Source organism: Macrobrachium nipponense, chromosome 35 (assembly GCF_015104395.2).
Source record: "Macrobrachium nipponense isolate FS-2020 chromosome 35, ASM1510439v2, whole genome shotgun sequence".
NCBI classification, from domain to species: Eukaryota; Metazoa; Arthropoda; class Malacostraca; order Decapoda; family Palaemonidae; genus Macrobrachium; species Macrobrachium nipponense.
Genome location: NC_061096.1, coordinates 28,171,783 through 28,191,499, shown reverse-complemented (window position 1 = coordinate 28,191,499; position 19,717 = coordinate 28,171,783). Strand labels below are relative to the sequence as shown.

General features: G+C 37.0%; 1 protein-coding gene across 5 annotated transcripts in view; it reads left to right on the top strand.

The window, feature by feature from the left end:
* The window catches only part of LOC135208527 (inactive dipeptidyl peptidase 10-like), a 710,904-nt gene that overhangs the window by 401,929 nt on the left and 289,258 nt on the right, over positions 1-19,717 (top strand). Inside the window, exon 2 of one of the 5 annotated variants that reach the window (XM_064240816.1) lies at positions 5,567-6,396. The exons of the other annotated variants lie outside the window; for them this stretch is intronic. Coding sequence (XP_064096886.1) covers positions 6,295-6,396 — 102 coding nt within the window. The 5' untranslated portion in view covers positions 5,567-6,294. The remainder of the gene's footprint in view (positions 1-5,566; positions 6,397-19,717) is intronic. 5 annotated transcript variants of the gene reach the window in all.

The window sequence follows — 19,717 nt, the reverse complement described above, 5'->3', positions numbered from 1 at the left end:
CGTGATGATAACATTTGTTGATATAATTAATCAGTTTAATTACATATAAGATTCAGCCATCCAGTGGTTTGAACTTGCAGCCAAGGAGAATAATGTACGCAGCATTACCAATCACGTCCCAGTCAAAATATTTTTATGAATATTAATGGGAGCAGCAATTGAGTGAGAGAACAAATTTCATCTGTGAGGCAGTTTAAACTTGTATCCAAGGCTGATTAGAGTCCAGGCACTTAGCAGTGCTGACGAAGCCACATAATGCATTCAACATCCACACTTCACTTCCATAAACGAGAATTGGCTTAACAATCCTTTAATATATTCTTATAATGGCTTACACCTTTCTACTGCTGTCTGTTTAGCTTCTCCTGTTCTGTGACTCGCCTTTTCTCTCTCTGTCATATGTATTTAATCCTAAACCCGTATATGAATTAGCCACTTCCATTCTTAACCCCCATATATTTTACCAGTTAATCATTCTATCTCCTGTTATTTTTATTTCAATAACATTAACCTTACACAAATCAAGTTACTCTTGCTGCAAAGACGTTCGAAGTCATATGCTCGTATAGCTGTTTCTCTTCACTATCCTTTTATCTACAAACATCAGTCATTATATACACCATTCCCAACTCCTTTTCTTCTCATCTTACAACTTTGCACCTACGTTCTTTCTTAGACTTTCCGCGTCGCTCCATTCGTAGAGATATTAAACCGCCTTGAGACATACCACACCCTCGTCTCAGGCTCAGTTTTACAACGAGTCGTTCTCCCATCTACATATTCTAAACGCCCTTCACTTCCATCATAAAAACTTTTATGTTTCTCTCTCTTCTCTCTCTCTCTCTCTCTCTCTCTCTCTCTCTCTCTCATATATATATATATATATTATATATATATATATAATATATATATATATATATATATATATATATATATATGTGTGTGTGTGTGTGTGTGTGTGTGTGTGCGTGTGTGTGTGTGTGTGTGAATAACTTGATCACGAAATATATAAAACGTGATGCTGTGTATAAATAAATGTAATGCCATTACATTTATACATGCACACACACACACACACACACACACACACACACACACATATATATATATATATATATATATATATATATATATATATATATATATATATATATATATATATCATAGACATTCTTATACAATATATATAGCAAGGACACATTTAGAAAATGAAGTAATATAGCATTTTTACTGAGTTGATTAAGCCTGGATCGTAAATTAATAGTGAAAAAATCGCTTGGCGTTGGTATCCATTAATAGGTGATAGCTATTCCTGCTACTCCTTCTTCTTTTGGGATCTTGAGTCGTCAGATGGAAACTCAAACGATCTGTCATCTCGAAAATGATATACGTGGGTTCCAGTGACAGATTGCTGAGTGTCTGCGTAGAGTCTCATCTGGGAGTAGCAGGTTTGCGGATTGGATGTAATTCCGGATGGAAACGGTGTTCAAAACCATCGAAGAGCGTGCATCTACAAATAAAAACCACGGTTATATACCTATAATAAGGGGTTTCGAAATTCTACCAAAACCTCAAACAAACATTTCGTGTTGGGTTTAGAGTCTGTTTTAATTAATCAAGTAACAAGAAGGAAAACTCCGTAGTTAATTATCTTTACCGTTTCACATCGCTGCAACTTTTTTTATTTATTTTTATTTATTTTTTTTGTAAACTCGTCGTTTTATTTTTTTCTTCGTATTTACTCGGTCTTCTGACTTGTTTCCTTAGTTTCCTCTATTTCATTCTTTAATAATCTCAATATTTTTAAAAAGTATTGTTAGGGTATTTTTCACGTTTATTTATTGTGGAACGTTTCCATTATTTATATTTGGAATATCTAAATTTTACTTTTTAATGGTTTTCTGTATTTTTTTTTGGGGGGGTGGAGGGGCCTTGGGGTGATTGTAATATGAAATTCCTACCTTAGATTGTACTCGGTATCGTTTCATATTGTTTTACCCTTGAAACCCGTCAATGCAAAAGCCATGCAGAAGATAAAAGATTAAAGAATATTGAAGATAAAACATTAAAGAGATTTCATGACAAAGAAAATATGGTTTCGACAATATTAGCATTTTATTTCTGATTGTTCAGCTTAGAATTCAGGTTGCCTTTATAAAAAAAATATCTCAAAATAGTTCACAAGTAGGAAACAAATAAATAGGTTTCACAAAGAGATCATCTAATGTGACACCTTAGGTGGTTTTGGCCTGCTTTGACAGCGGTCAGATATAGTACTATGAACTCTTACCAGGGCATACCAAAAGAATTCCACAGATAGGTAGTAGACTCTGGGTTTAAACTGTCAAAAATCATATCTAGGGGTCGGAGTTGTTAAGCATAACCATTCGAGAATTTCCACTTTAAGAAATCAATACGAAAAGCATTTAACCATCGAAAATCTGTAAATGACCCTTTGACCTTTAAACCCTCACTCATATTCTCCCAAAAGTCAATTCTGCTTATCCATTTTTCAGATAATCTGCTAACAACACCCCCCCCCCCTTCCCTCCTAACCCCCTCCTCTCTCCCCCATACGCGAACACATTTACGAGTTCACAGCCAATGAGCGTTTCAGTGAATTAAAGGTAGGGTAGTATCCTTAAAGAGTAAAGTGGTGTTGTATTAAGGTCGCCCTTTTTGTGGAGTACTGTTTTGTGGTCTAGAATGTTCCCCTTTGATATTTCCTGTTGACCAACCGATGAGTGTGTGTAATAAGCAGCTCTTCTTTCTTTTTTTCAGCCATTTTCCATTACAGACTCGTAATGTTTTCTCTTATATATTTCTCATCCTTCTTTGTTGTGAATTATTATTATTATTATTATTATTATTATTATTATTATTATTATTATTATTATTATTATTATTATTATTATCTAGAAGATGAAACCCTATACATATGGAACTAGCTCAACTAAAGGGCCACTGACTTGAAATTTAAGCTTTCGAAGAATATGAAGATGATCATTAAGAAGTAGTAAGAGGAGCTAAATGGAAATACAGAAAGAAAATTGGTTATCAATCAGTCATTGAACTGCAAAGATTTGTGTGGTTCGTTTTTGTTTTCCGAGAGGTTACTGATCGTTTATAAGTTATATGAATCACATAAAAGTCAATGACAAATTGACAGCAGCAGTTTGAAGTTAGGCTGAGGTGACCTAATACTTTCCATTTTTAATGCAAAAACTATAAATGGGAAAATCTTGACAACCTTTGCAAGTATAATAATAAGAGCAGGGTAGAAAATTGGTATCAGCATTGCGCAGTAATCTAGAAAAACTGTCAATAAAGAGTACAGATTTTCACCTTGAACGAATAAGAAGACAAGGTCTAGAGGGTATACTATACTCTCTAGAACTTGTAGAACATCCGCTGTAGGTTGAACATGTGGACAGGTTTTCTTGACATAATACCCCTTGTTACATCTAACTCTTTCCCTTCATCGATGTGCTTAGAAACACACATAAGCATGCAGTACCCTCTCGATGTATAGGAAAGTGTTGTAATCACACCTTTTAGTGACTGTGACTTGATGACCATTTCAATATTTGTTTTTCACGCTTATAAACAACATCCCAATTAACTTTTCGCAGGAGAGTCCTACATAAATGGAATGACTCTATCATGATGCCCCACATTCCAGCTGGATTCGCTGTCTGGCTGAACGTTATGGAACAGCGTTGAATATCATTGTGGGATTAAAGGCTTATGTACTCTATTTACCAGTAGATAAATTGCAGGGATTCAGAGATGAATAGTGTTTCCGTATTGGGGATTTAACAGCTCTAGAGCCTAATCCCAGACACTGGAGGAGGAGGAGGAGTAGGAGGAGAAGGAGGAGGAGGAGGAGGAGGAGGAGGAGGAGGAGGAGGAGGATGTAGGCTAGAAATTACGAAGATTAAAAGGAGGAGGAGGAGGAGGATGTAGGCTAGAAATATACGAAGATTAAAAGGTGCGTTTTTTTATTTAATTATTTAGAGAGAGATAGCATAATATATATAGTATATGCATTTAGTATAATTTGGATTATTATTATGCTTACTCATTTTCCGACGTTTTTTCCAGATCCAATGGATTTCCTATGTAAATGCGCTGAGAAAAGTGGCCGATAATTAATTCATTTCACGGTAAAAGAATGAAGTTATTTTCTATTCCAGGGTAGCAATTTTTTTTAACGAATCGTGGCAGCCGTGAAATATCGCGGTCTTTATAAATTGTGTAAAATATTTGCCAACCTTGAAAGAAGTTGATCCAGCGTAAGCACGGGGATGGGCTCCTCCTCCTCCTCCTCCTCCTCCTCCTCCTCCTCCTCTTCCTCTCTGGAGTTATTTATCTTGCTTTTTCTCTTGTGTGCTGGTGAGCTTGGAACGTTAAATGTTTATTTATTTATTTATTTATTTATTTATTTATTTATTTATTTATCTATTTATTTATTTATTTATTCATCTATAATTAATAATCACATTGGGTCTGCTGTCACGAAAAGCTCATTCTAAATGTTTTCCATAAGGAGACACCTTCACCTTCATTATCTTAATGGAACTGCCATATGTATATGAAGAAAAAGCAGAATAGTCATCCCCTGTTCTGTTAGTTTCCTTTATCTTTATTTTTTTTAGTTTACCCGACAGTCGGTGGATGTCTGTCGTGTCTCAAAAGTGAGACTATACATAAGTACATGCATCTTACATAAGGGGCTTTGGGCTTTGTTAAAAGTACTTATAATACTCCCTCCCAAATACAGATATTAATTAAATATACATAGATATATAACGTATACAGTAATTAGAAGGAAATGATTAAAGACTTCAGTACCTAGCGCTTTCGTACATTTAGAAATTTGCTTCTTCAAGGTGGAGTACAGTACCCTGAAGAAGTGTGTATTGAATACGCGAAAACCCTGGGTACTGATGCCTTGTTATTATCTCCTTGGACACTTGATCTTTGTGATGTATAGTGTAAATAATGTGTGTGAGTGTGGGCATCGTTGTTTTACATGATATGTATATAAAAGTTATATATAAAAGTTATTCTAACTTGTAAATGAGAGAAATAATCTTCAGCTCTCATGTAAGAGTAAAATGCACTACGAATCACGTAGCGGAAAGGAAACATCAGGTACGGAATATCCCGCAAAATAAAACTAATGAGAGTTCAAGCCTGCCTGAGAACTGAAGCTTATTTCTCTTAGGAATTGGTATTGCCATGAACATTTTTGTGTATTTCTAAATACACTTATTTTTCAGTAGTATATGAATAAAAACTGCCTTTTAAATGATCCCTGTATCTATGTTTGCATGCGCACGTGCGCTCGCTCACGCACGTGTGTTGCTATGTTTTTGATTGAGCTGGCCTTATGCTAGCACGGGCTCTTGCTCATAGAGCAGCCCGTAAACGTGTGTTGCTATGTAGAGAAATGATTCATATTCAGTGGTCAATCGTGAATGATAACAGAACACTTAATAATTATTTACTTCGTGTTTAACCATAACGCTCACGGCGTCTCTCTCTCTGTCTCTCTTTTCAGCAAAATGACATAATGTTCACAGCAAGAGTATGTAACGCAGCAATAAATCATGTGACTAACTCTGTTTGTGTTAGCTTTGCGTCAAGTGCTGATCTCCTCCTCTCTGTCGCCTGCTGGACCATATCATCATTATTATTATCATTATTATTATTATTTCGTGTTAACCTTTCAATGGACTTCATGCAATTATCCTTATCACCATCACTGTTTTCACTGTCGTTGTTGTACCCGTACGTTGTCGTGAAGCTCTTGACAGTCGACGTGTGAAACGCTCACGATCCATGGATGAGAAGAGGCCCGACGATTTCTCCCAGGAAGTCACAGCCCCAGCAGCAGCAGCGGCGCCCCCCCGGGCTATGTAAATTCGGCCCCACCCAACCTCCCCTCTCTTCCCTTTCTCCTACTACTTCTGCCCTTGTTTCTTCCGCTCCGTCCGGGTGCGACTGACGCGACTGACTCCGTCGCATCCGCTGCTTAACGGACGCTTCTTCCAGAGGTTCGGGATCAGAAGGAAAGGAAAGGAGAGGAAAGGAAAGAAAGTCGACGGAAATCGCGAGCGTCCCATCAGTGTGAGATCAAAAAGGTAGTTGCAAAGAAAGTGGTGAAGAAGAGGAGGAGGAGGAGGAGGAGGAGAAAGGAGAGGCCAGGCCAGGCGAGGCAAGGAGTAGAGGGGGGAAAAGCGTGTGTGAGGGTTGCCGATCTCCTCCTATGCCTAGGGGCGGTGCATCATGAAGACGGCAGACGGAAGCAAAGGGCGAGGCGATGGTGCTTCTGGCAGACCGGAGGGAGAGATGGACGCCCTGCTCTTGGGCCGCACGAGAGACTTGAAGGTTTGGAGATGCTGCTATCAGACCAACAAATAAACCTGTTCTTAAAATGTTCACGTCCTGATAATGTCCTTAACAGCATTATGTTGTTGGGCCTGCCTTCGTAGATGGCTGAAAATACGTGTATAAAATGTTGTGTGTATCTGTCCCGTTAGAGATAAAAAAAAAATAAAACACGATGTATATTCGTTCTAGTCCGTGCATTCCACTATAATCCTCTGGCTTAGTTGCAATAAAACCCTAGCAACAAGACTTAAAGATATCATTGGCCATTGTGATTCAGTCTTCTTAAAGCTTGTTGTCCCGCTGATATGTTCAATGTTTGCAATTATGATTTGGATGCGTTGTGGGAGAAAGATTAGACTTGAGGGATCTTAATCATGTGTCCAAAAGCCGTGATTAGCTAAAACCAAATCGTGGTTTTTGGTCGTATCCTTTGTCTGTGGACGTCGCAGTGCTTACCTTTGTAGACACTTGTGTTCAAAGGGTCCTTGGGGAACATATTTTCTGTGTGGAGCATCATATGTGACCGTGTGGTCGGCCTTCTAATTCTGTCGCTGTTCAGATAATATCACAGTCATTTTTTTTTTTTTTTTTTTTTTTTTTGCATAGTAGACCCGGTAAAGACCAAGATGTTTATCTTTGCATGGGTGTGTTTTTAATGATTACATTGTTCCTAAAAAAAATGAACGTATATGGAGTTGCATGAAACACTGCTGCATTTCTTTCATTTTTGTTTTTCTTAATGTAACATAACACTTGGATTTGCTATTACATTTATGTGCATACCTCTACGTTTTAAGATTTTCCTGTGTCTTAAAATGATGATTAAACAATTGTTACAGGTAAGGGAAAGGAACATATTAGTAGACACAGTAACACTCATATTTAAGGATCCAGATCTCAGGTTAAGCTTCTCTTGCACCGGTTTCCATATCTCTGTTGTTTTTTTATCGCTTCCTGACTAGAAATAGCAGAAGGCATCCGGGCATTGGAGATTCATTTAGTTACTGTTTGTGGAGCGAATGGTCTTGGATTTTGGAATGGTTTTATGTTCTTTACAGAGCACTGTAATTACGGTCAGACAAATGTATTAAGAGGTTAGGCTTTTGAAACAAATTATATTTCTGAGTTTCCTTTGGCATTTGCCAGTAGGTTCATGATGATACAACTTGATGATGATGGGAAAAATACCAATGAAAATAATGACACATTTGTTTAAGATTCAAGTGTTGATTAAAATGCTTTTTCTGGAGTATAGATAAATTAAAAGACAACTTATTTCTTGTAGCATTTAACATCGGGTAATGAAGGAACTTAGTAGAGACATGTTACTAATATGAAGGGGATTTTGAAGAATGAAAAGTCACTTTTATGAAGGATAAAATACCAAAAATAATAATGATCCGGTTCTAACACACTCTTCTCTCTTACACGCAGGTATATGTATGTATAAAAAGGAACCCCACAAAGTAATTCTATATATATATATTAATATAATATAGTAATTATATATATATAATATATATATATAGATATATATATAATAAACTATATATATAAACATATATATAAAATTTATAATAATAAATATATATATATAATATATAATATAATTTATATATATATATAAGATATTAATAATATAATATATATTGAATATTATAATACTATATTATTATAATATATAGAATAATCATAAATATTTACTATTTATATAATATATATAAATAAACATAAAACATACCCGTATACAGTGTGTGTGTGTGTATGTGTGGGCATTATAATCTGGGGAACTCAATGATATGTTGATTGAACTGACACCGTAAAATGAATCGGTTTCTTAGTCAGGATATTTGAATGAGACTGTATGTGGATTTCGCAATTTCCTTTATAACATATAACACTTACCGTGCGTGGTTTAGCTCCATAGCTTAGGGTATTGCGTAGGTCTGTATCTGAGTCACTGGTATATGCACCGTAATGATGATTCGAGTGACGCTTCGCGCGCGTCTGACCCCCGGACATTCTGACAGATCAGTAGTAAACAATAAACACGTTAATTGGCTGCCTCTCCCACAAAACTCTTGTATCGGTCAGCAGATTTAAAAGATGTATCAAAGCGCTGGATAGATATTAGACTGTGACTAAATGCAAATCGTAGTACTTGTATAGGTAACTGTAGATAATACTGGGTCCCTCAGTGAGGACGGGACGATGGCGTCTTCTTGGTGACATTGATAGAATTCGCTTAACGGTTTGTTTTGCGTTTTTGGCCCGGCTACGGCCCGGGTGTCGGTGTTTTCACAGCGGAGTAGTTTTGTTCATTAATCCTTTCCTTTCTCTGGATATTTTCACGCGTTTCTAAATTGTAATTACGCTAAATGATGAAATTATCACGCTAAAATAGTCTAGAAAAGAATGCTTAGTTTGTGACCATGTCTGTCCACGTAAATGCTCGTTATGACGGATGTCTTGACAGAAAGGTGAGCAATCACTTTAAATCTTTGATGATATTACTGATCTGACATGGTCAAATCATATCAGGCTTAATGATGATGGTCATTAGGTTTCAGAAAGCGTGGTCTCATTGGTATGCCGGAATTAGGTGAATTGCGTTTACTCACTTTATCTGACAGCGGTTCTCAACCTTTTTATTACCACGCCCTCGCATCTGTGAGAGAGAGAGAGAGAGAGAGAGAGAGAGAGAGAGAGAGAGAGAGTAGGGGTTCCGTAGAAAAGGGAGGGAGGTCAGTAATACAAAACATGGTAAGCCCAAAGAGTCTTGACTACAGTAGACGACTATAGGAAGCTGATGTATAAGGGCGATACTTTGGCATTTTGCTTTTCATAACCTTCTAAATATTAGTCCCTCGCTCTTGTTAAGAGAATAACGAATATAATTAGAGAATTTTTTAATTTTCCTTAGGCCTCGCGTCTCCCCTGGAAATCCCTGACGCCCCCTCCCTCCCTCCTTCCCAGGTTATGAAACAGGGCTTTATCAGTTTTGTCTTACCTTTGTTTTTCAACCCACCGGACGTTATTTATATATATTATTATTTATATTAGATATATATAACTAATATTTTATAACATTATATTAATATTAATATATATTTTTTATTTTTTTACCGTTTTTTTTTTTTAAAAAAAAAAAAAAAAAAAACAAATATATATATATATATAATATATTATATATATATCATACATATATATATATATATTATTATATATGTATATATTAATAATATATATATATATATATTAATATTAATATATATATATAGAATATCCAAGCAATATGTAGATTTTAGTATATATGTTTCAAAAAACAGCCTGTTCCTACGTCAAGTTATGGACAAAGGCCTCGTTTATACTCACTTCCGAAGCTCTGTCCATATTTTCATCACTGGGAACATTAATTAAGAGGAACTGATATTCCCCGCGTTGTGGCTGCTATTCCATTATTCAAGTTCTACTCCGTTATGCGTCGTTGTCGATGCTAAAATTAGACTAAAGGCACAGGGTGAAATATTAGCCAAGCACGCCATTGTGGTAACTGGTACGTGGGAAATGAAATCGGCGAGTTTTTTTTTGTTTTTTTTTCATCAGATTTTTCCGTTTTTGTCCAGTAAGATGGATTCGTTTTTTTCTTTTAAAGCGTAATTTCATTTTTGCTAATTTCGTTATTGTGACTCGCTGCCAAAGGAAATGGTGAATAGAACGTGTCTGAAACGCTGATTTTTCGGGGAATTTTGCCTGAGACGTTTTATCTGTTTACCTTTTTAAGTTCTGACAGAAATGATTTTATAATTGCGGTTTCATTACGTTGATTAATAAGAGCGCACGGCAGTCTTGTCAGTGAGCGCTTGTACAGAATTGATGCCGTGCTTACTTGTCCTGTATCTAGAAATATTTTGTGTTTTGGGGCGGGTGTTCTCGCTTCATATGCATTCGTGCCAGGAATTCTGTCTCAACCCTTTTTGTTTGCATGTAGAGGGACGCAATATAAATCTTTCGGAGCCGAAATGCAGTCGTTTGAAAGGCTCTTCATACGTTTTACCTCGTTCTTCAGTTTACCGTTCCCCCAGCTTTTATTTTACCTTGATTTTACCTCGCCTATTAAGTTGTTTTAGATCCAACATTCTCTCAGGCTCGTGGGAGATTTAGATCAGACTGCGATGATTTACCTTCACTTTACATTCTAACTTTTGAGTCAAGTGACAGACGAGCTTTACGCATAAGACTAGTTGTTTATTTTTTTTTCCTGTTTTTGTATATTAAATCTTAAAGTAATCTAGCAGTCATGCAATATTCATTCGTTGCAATTAGTCATGTTTTAATAGTCTGGAAACGCACTCTTGAATCTTACAGTAATTTGGCAGTCATGCAGTATTCAGTGGCTGCAATTAGCGACCAGTAATAACGACCTTTTTCGACAACGATAAAGCAATTCTTTTTAGAAGTAAACACGAGCGTTATAAAAATGATTTTGCTGCTTTTCGTAACAAACGAGTTGACATCAATTTTACGTGAAGCGTGCTGTTAGATGGTAGCGAAAATCTCTAGTCACAAACTGACTCTTCTTCGAAATGCAATTCTGGAAGCGTTCTTCAGTTAATTCAATCAACTGAGCGAAAGTATTTAGTCAAGGTTTTCCCCAGTTTAAAATTCCCATCCGTCCTTCTTGTGTGAGCGGTACTCCTCGTCAATAATCGGATGGTAGCCTCGTGCAATTCAAAGTAAATCCTTGAGAAGGAATTTCTGTGTAATAAGAGTAATAATTTTGGCAAAAGACCCTCTTTTAGGCAAATTCTGTTAAAAGAGAATGGCAGAATTAGGCGTGTTGATTTTATACATTTTTTTATTCTATTTTTCTTACAGTCCGCCTCTCTGGTTCACCGATGTTTCTGAGTAACTGGCTATTATTCGCATGAGGAATTAAAAAAAAATGATAATAATGCTTAAGGCGATCTTTCATTTTATTAAAACAGGATCTCAGGTCCAGGTCAAGCAGGGGGTCGTAATCGGCGCCGGTATAAACAATATATAAAATCAACTCGCTTAATTCAGCCATTCTCTTTTAACAGAAGAGTAACAATTCCAATAAACTCCGAAACGGGTCGGAGTTAAGTAGACTTCCTTTTATTTCTCTCAAGCAAATGAGTAAGCATTCGGAACGGCCGACATAGATACAAAACATCGGTAAACCCACTGTCAAATCTATTCTTGTGTCATTTCTCCCATTCAGCGTTGCATATATTCAGCATTGAAAGAAAGTGACGACGAGCCTTTAAAAGCTTTCCTGTATCTTTTAGGATAAAAAATATTCCTCCCCTATTCCTCGTATTGTTGTCTCGCAACCCCTCTCGATGGCTGTTGAGGTATTAGTCGGTCAGATGTGAATCATGTACCATTACGGTAGGTTAAGTTTGGTTATGTGCGAATATGGGAAAATTGCTGGAAACTGAAATTCTGGTGGAAGGGGGAAAGTTGCTAAAGGTTCTTGTATTCATAAGTTCATGGTCTCCCTAATGTTTAAAATGGAAAAACGAAAAAGGTAAAGATATTATTTCGTACCAAGGGAAGACGTATGAAGTCAGTTTAAGAATGATTTTTTTCATATATAGTATAATTGTTAATATTTTTGTTTCGAAATCAGAGAACTGTCATTTACGTTCTCAGTAGCAGGCGTTCAGTTAGACAGCAGTGGAACAATATGCTACAGAGGGATAAATTATGAATAGAATTACTCTCTTGAGTAGCTATAATACCAGCATTTTAATAAGAGACGCAAAAATCCGCACAATGAAGCTTTAATTGGATTTGATATCACTCCTGTCAGTTTGATTATGACTGGTCTCACCTCATATTGAGCGGAGCCATCTTTTTCCCGTGTAATGTGTCACACAGATTAAATATTACTTGACACGATGAAGTTCGGGAGTCCACAAAACAAAGCAATCTCGATCTTACGCTCGAACGAGCTTCAATTACAATTGCTCTCTCTCTCTCTCTCTCTCTCTCTCTCTCTCTCTCTCTCTCTCTCTACATCCACCCGCCCACCCCTACTCCCTCTTCAACTTCGTATTGCTGACGGACGCTACTCACGCCACAAGTTTTGGTTTCAGGAAAAACAGCTTCGTCATAAATAGCTTGTTTATGGAACTACGGGAACTTATTTGTTCCGTCATATCGCGAACCCCAAGAATCCCTCCTGCGGGTCCCAATCTGGAATCCCTTAGATAATTTTTTCGCTGGTAACAGTAAGGAAGGTACAGTGTTTGATAATTATTACTGTCAGCGTTTGTCAACCATTTTAGTATTGTGCAGGTATAGCATAATGTAGTCCAGGAGTCTTCTTTGTCATATTTCCCTTCTTAAATGTCAAAACACTGACTGGACTGGAAAATTGTCAGGAAGATTTAACCAAACAGAAGGACTCGTGTCAGTTCGCATGTGATAAAGCAAAGGCCTTGAGACGCTGCTTTCGAACGTTTCGATCATCTGTGAGTATACTCCTGTATACCATTCCCGGGTATGCAGGAGGAGCAGTCATACATCTACTATTTTTCAGACCTCAGCGATTTAAAAAAGAAAATACTGAATGATGGGCCTCCTACTAGAAGCTCGTATATACTAAGAACATTTATGTAGACTTCGACCACTTCAATAGCTTCCCTTAATTTAGGGTACCCAGACATTTTATTGACAGAACTGCCACCGAAGTCAAAGTGTATCACCACACGGAGAGAAAAACTTAGAATGAGAATTTTTTTTTTTGTCAATACCTTACCTTTTGGCAAAAGGTAAGGTATTGACGTATACCAGCCAGAGAACAGCCAGAGTATTACTAGGTAAACCATAGCAGTTATGGTCTTAGGTTGGGAGAAATTGGTAGAGAATAAGCAAGAAGGAGAGGCGCTATTCATAATGCAGGCAACAGTATGGTTCCCATACCTGATTGCTAGAATGAGAAAATTATTATTAATACTAGAGCAATGGAACAAAAAACGAGAAGATTGCTATTCCCAGATTCAAGAACCTTAACTGAAGTAAGTCATTAGGATAATTATTGTCCTGGTTAAACTCGCTTTGCTTTTTAGCGAAAGGATTGAGGATCCGAAAACAGTCGACCAATCTCTGCACATATTGCGTTCATAAATTTTCTTTAGAAAATATTTGTGACAATTATGTGTCATCATAAAAAAGATTTATTAGGAAGAAATTAAGGAAAACGAATGATTTCTGAATGAGGATGTATCGTTGCAAGTTCCAGAGGAAGAAACTAAGGAGTATGAATGATTTCTGAACGTTTTAGTGTTGTAAATTCCAGAGGAAGAAACTTAAGGGAATACAACACAGATTCTTGAGGGATGTAGAAGAGATAAGTGAACTTGGACCTGGATATTAATTTTGTGTCCGAGTAAGATCAGGTTTTCGGTCATTAACTCCAGCTTTGTTTGAACTTTCTGGCGCTGTACGACGTAACTTTCCATCGGTGCTCGTAATTTTTTTGTTCAGAAATCGAATTTCTAATCGACAGTTACTTGCTTCTGTTGTTGATTAGCTGTCTTCATATGGCAGCAAGGGCTCCTCCTATTCCTGGAGAAACCCGTAGCAGCAACCGACGATTAAACTAATGGCTTCGTTTGGGTAATCATTCCATATTCGCTGCACGCGTCATTTGCTGGCTGGGAGCCTGTGTGTAGAAGCCCAATCCGACTCGTCACCCAAAATTAATGGAGAGAGAGAGAGAGAGAGAGAGAGAGGAGAGAGAGAGAGAGAGAGTGTGTGCTTGCTCGGAAATCATAGTAAGGATGGTTAATAATCGTAATAACGCGGTACTATCCCAGGTAGTCTAAATGATATTATTTTTTCATTTCCAAAACAAAAGTTTTGCAAACACGAGTCATAAAGTCATGATAATGTCGTTTATTAGAGCTGTTATTGTAAGAGTAATCCTAGTGTATTCAGCTGGGACAGAGATAAAAAAAACCCACTGGAAAGAGGAATTTGGAGTCATCATAACGGCATGTCCTCCATATTGCTGTCGCCAATTATTCAAGAAACTACATGAACGTTCCCCCAGGCTCTTGGTCTGTGGTGTTGTGCCTTCTGTCCCAGCCCCGAGGGATCTAGTACGGTGCCCGAATTACTTATGTTAAGGATATGAGACCTGTATCCTTGGGATTAAGGGGAGTCCCAGTACATACCAGTTCATATGAGATAACTGTCTGTGTGTGTGTGCAGTACGAATATATGTTATACATACATACATACATACATACACACATATGCAAATATATACATATTTTTATTTTGTATACACATATAATAGAAATATGTATATATTTGTATATGCATGTATATATATATATATATATATTATATAATGTATGTGTATTATACACTATACATACTCGTCCTGGGTGCCAGGTTCGATAAATTCACAAACACACACACACAAACATGGCATTAAAAGCATGACTGTTGTGTGTCCATAGAGTGCTTGATTACGGGTAATAAACTTTTGCGCACCTACCCAACACAATTAGCCCGAAAGCACTTATATAAAACATTTTTACTAGGTGAAAGAATATAATTATTCAAACATCCCTTTTCAAATGCATTATCTGTTCTTTACGCCTCTGTGAGTTTGCATTAGTTAGAGTGAATGTTGACTTATCGTATTTCGAAATGATTTCGTGTAGAGGTGTTTGTCCGTACGTCGAATGTAGGTGTAATTAAAATCGTATGAAAATGTGATCCCTTCAACCTTCGCTCGTTGTTTGAAGTGACATTTCTGATACTTTCACCAGCGGAGTCTTCATTCATTGACCCGGTAGGGGGTAGTGCCGTCAGTGTACCTCATGTGGTGCACTGCAGGCATTATTTAAGGTTCTTTGCAGCGTCTCTTCGGCCCCCAGCTGCGACCCCTTTTGTTCATTGTACTGTACCTCCTTTCATATTCTCTTTCTTCCATCTTACTTTCTCAGCCTCTCCTAACAGCTGATTCATAGTGGAACTGATTTGAGGTTTTCCTCCTGTTAACCTTTCTAACCTATTACTGGCAATTTCTTTTTGAGCACTGAATTACCTTATTGGTTCCAGTGCTTGGCGTTTGGCCTAAATTCCATATTCAATTCAGTGCAGTTCGACATGCATTGAATAATGCCCGAAAGTTTTAAATTTACAATTTCATCTAGAAAATACACATTTCCAGTTTTGAACGTAGGCTATATCGGCATTTGTGAGTTTGTATGAAAACATGTCAATATTTCTTGTAATGATTTTGTTTTTCCATAATATTTCCATGACTAATTCTCACATCCAAAACTCTACTTTTAAGAGAAATTCTCTTTACCTGTACTCAATGTTATTCCTTGTAAAAAAAAAATGACATTTTCACCTCATTCTTTTCCTGTTCCTTTCTTCCTCGTTCCATTTATCTTACCTCTGTTGGCCTCCGTCAGTTAGCCTGCTTAGTATTCATATCCAGTCGGTATTTTATTTTCCTTCGCGGTCTCTGTCTACAAACACGCTCGTTCTCAGTCTTCGCCTCAAAAGGGGCATCTACATATCTAACAAGTCGACCTAATTCATCGTCTCTGGTCTGCATCAGTTTTACAAGCTCTTTTTTTTTTCTTTCTTGATGACGTTCTTAATTTCTTTGTATCTTATCCAGAATTAAGTTCATGTTGTCCTTTCAACACTATTTGGAATATTCATTGAGTTTGTGTTGCTGAATTTTTCTTTGTTAATTACTTTTAGGCCTCTTAAGTCTGCCCCATTGTCTTGTCTGTATGGTTTGTCTACTCTGCTTTCTGACCTTTGCTATAGATATTGATTAAACACGTCTCATTACCGTCACTCTTCTGTCGAATTGTCTTTTTTCTACATCTTGCGCATCATTCTTATCTCTTGTGCCTGATCATCTGTAAGTTTTAAATGTCTGTCCTAGTATCGTGGGTCGATCTTCGCTTTACCTCAAAAATTCTTTTAAGGTTCCTGCCATGTACTTCATTAACACTATGCGCGAAAATATCAACGGAAAAATAAAATGAGAGATCAGTTTGGCCTCTCTTCCTCCCTCATCCCACCTTGTTCTGGATTTTTCTCCCAGGATCCTCACTGCTGCCAAGTAATCTCAATATTTAAATATTAGATATCAGTTTACAGTCAAGAAATTAGCCTTTAACAAAATTAGCAAAACTAAGTAAGCTAATAAGCCGGTAACTTATGCAGTGTAATTTACCCGAGGCTTTTGTAGAGGAGTTATTACCAACAAGGAATCTAGGAACAATGCTTAGCGTATACTATAGTTTAGGGTCTTATTACTACTTAATGTTAATTTTCCCAGATACCTTTATTTTGCTGTGGTATCATGTGGTTCTGTGGAGATTTGGAGGTCAAAAAGGCACATACATGAACGATTAATGTTATATGTAAACACGAAGATTAGCAAAGTTGCAGTGTGATGAAAACACTCGTAGTCCATATGTTCGTATTTTTCCCGGTTGAAAAAAAGAAAAAGCAGATGACTTGCAAACATAGTAGCTGATTTTTTTTTTATCAGATTTTTTTTACAACCTAGAGAGAGTGCCCAGCAGTATTTCAATATTACTTCTTCCAAAGTAATGACTGATTATCCAGACTTCAGAAATTGCACGCTCTGATCTATTTGCATCTTGTATCACTGAAGTAAACAACTGTATATATTTGGTAGAAGCCTCATGGCAATAAGGTTATTTTAGACAGCTGGACAGGAACTGAGTGTCGTCCTCAGATAAAGCCTTTGACCACCTCCAGATCTGTGTGGGTCTAAACTTCCTTTATTCAGAATGTTGCTCGTATGTCCTTGAAGTTCTTCTTTCACTGTTCACCTTCACAAATTTGAACCGAATGCTCTCTCGACAAGAAGGTTGTTGATGTGTTTTCTAATCTGCAGATGGTGTTACAACCATATTGCTCTCGTGAGTTACCACTTCCTCGACGACAAGAGGGTGCTCTCCAAGTCTTCATACTTCCAGTTGAAACTAAAATATAGAATTAAATAAATATTATCGAAAAGCAAAACTGAGATTTACCTGGTTCGATACTTATTCTTAAACATTACGAAACTCCGTCTTACATCCCCGAAGGGCACACAAGTTCAAATGTCATGTGTGTCATCATTATGAAAACATTCTCTCTCTCTCTCTCTCTCTCTCTCTCTCTCTCTCTCTCTCTCTCTCTCTCTCTCTCTTCAAACATCCGAGCTAAATTTGGGTGGTTCTGCACGTTGCGAAATCGCCAACACTAAAATAATGATTGACTTTTGAAGTCTGCTGTTACACCTTACTCCCACTAACCCCTTCGTTGGATCAGGAACTTCTTACTTTAGCTTTCGCTCAACAAAGCAACAATCCAAGGTGATGTGCTTTTGCAATACAGTGGTTTTAAGCTGTTATTCAAGACTATCTTGTTGGAGATGCTTTTCTTGTTATTATACGTGGTTTTGGCTTGAATGTGAAGAATTTGTGAGTTCGCGTTTTTTATGATATTGGAGTCTACTGTTATTTTCTAAAACCAGAAGTTTGGCAATGAAAGACTTTTCACACTCGTAGGATCTCTGTCAAATAATTCAATAGAGTATGTAAAAACTTGAAGTTTCTTCGCGTTTATACTACACCGGTAACTTTTTAGATTCTATTTTTTTTTTCCATGGGAAAAAATCCCGATATGAAATACTGCCATCGTGCATCGGAGTTTTGCACCTCTTTCTTGTATTTGCAAACTATCAGAGAATTTCTGTACATAAGTACTTTTCACTATGATGATTCCGCAAATTCAGCGTCGTTCTTGTGGATGATATATACGTCTGAGAAATTTCCACTTTATGTTCATGTAGACAAGTACAAGAAAAAAAGAAGCGCCTCAGTGGCATGGTCGGTATGGTGTTGGCGTACCACCTCGGGGGCCGCAAGTTCGATTCTCTGGCATTCCATTCAGGTGTGAGATATGTATACTTCTGGTGATAGAAGTTCACTCCCGACGTGATTCGGAAGTCACGTAAAGCCGTTGGTCCCGTTGCTGAATAACCACTGGTTCCATGCAACGTCAAAACACTTTACAAACAAACAAACAAACAAAAATACAAGAAAAGATGTTCATGTATACAAGTGGAAGGAAAAGTTTGTTCCAGGTTTTATACTCTTCGTTGAATAGTAGGAGTCTGCTGGTATTATATTGACATTAATTCAGAAGACAACTCTTTGAACATTGTTCATGTTACGATACTTTACGTGCCACAATTTCATGTTATACGGTTACTGTCTACCAAAAACGTATAACATGGCTGAAATGTTGAGATTGAATCTTGTTCAACATCGATATTTTCCCCTGTACCATACCCTCTTTTACCAATGTACCTTTAAACCAAATACATGTTGCAAGCACTCGTTCTCCCGGTAAGGTTACGATTTTGCGCGTCTACGTAGAGTAAGAAACCAGTGTATTTGCGTTCGTTTATAGTCTTTGATAACTTTTATTTTCTTGAATATCGCCGTCCTCTCACATTCACCTGCAATATAATACTTCGTTATTGCGAATATGCTCCAGAAAGAGCTAACATTCCCCGTAATTCGATAGGCGAGAAGGTTCTCCAGTTTCATTCATGATGTGATAGAAAAAAATCCTGTTGAATGTGACAAAAAGTTGAATGGAAAAAAATATGTAAATCCTCTTAAATATTTTCAATTTCCCCATTACACATTAACATAAAAATAATAATGTTTGTTTCTATTTTGCCCACAGTTTCTACCAATAGAAATGTAGCTCTACGTCATTCTCCTTAATTGCATTACCAATGCCATTAAAATTTGGCCTTGGGTCAACTGGATATTTCGAAATTAAAAAAAATAGATTTAGATTGCTTCCTGATTACAAAAATGGCCTCAGAGTAAACTACGAAAGAATTTTGATGCTTAATTTTTGACACGCTCATCAAGCCAGCATTACAAGTTTGCAGAATAGAGCAGCTTTGATAACGACGACAACAAAGAACTTCTTTTGAGTAAGATATAAGTCTGGCTTTTACGGAGTTAAACTTTTGTTTATCTATGAATAATATTTATATAATATGTATATTATACTAGCCGGCGCGTGGTGGCTGGCAATAGTAGCCCGACATTGTTTAACCGTAATATCATCATTATTTTTCATCGTAGAAGATGAAAAGTAAGGGCATATTTGGAATCCACGTGAAAGTTTCCCCACATCTGCTGCTTCTCGCTAATGAAGCATATGACCAATTGAAATGTGACTCTGATATAATTTTCCA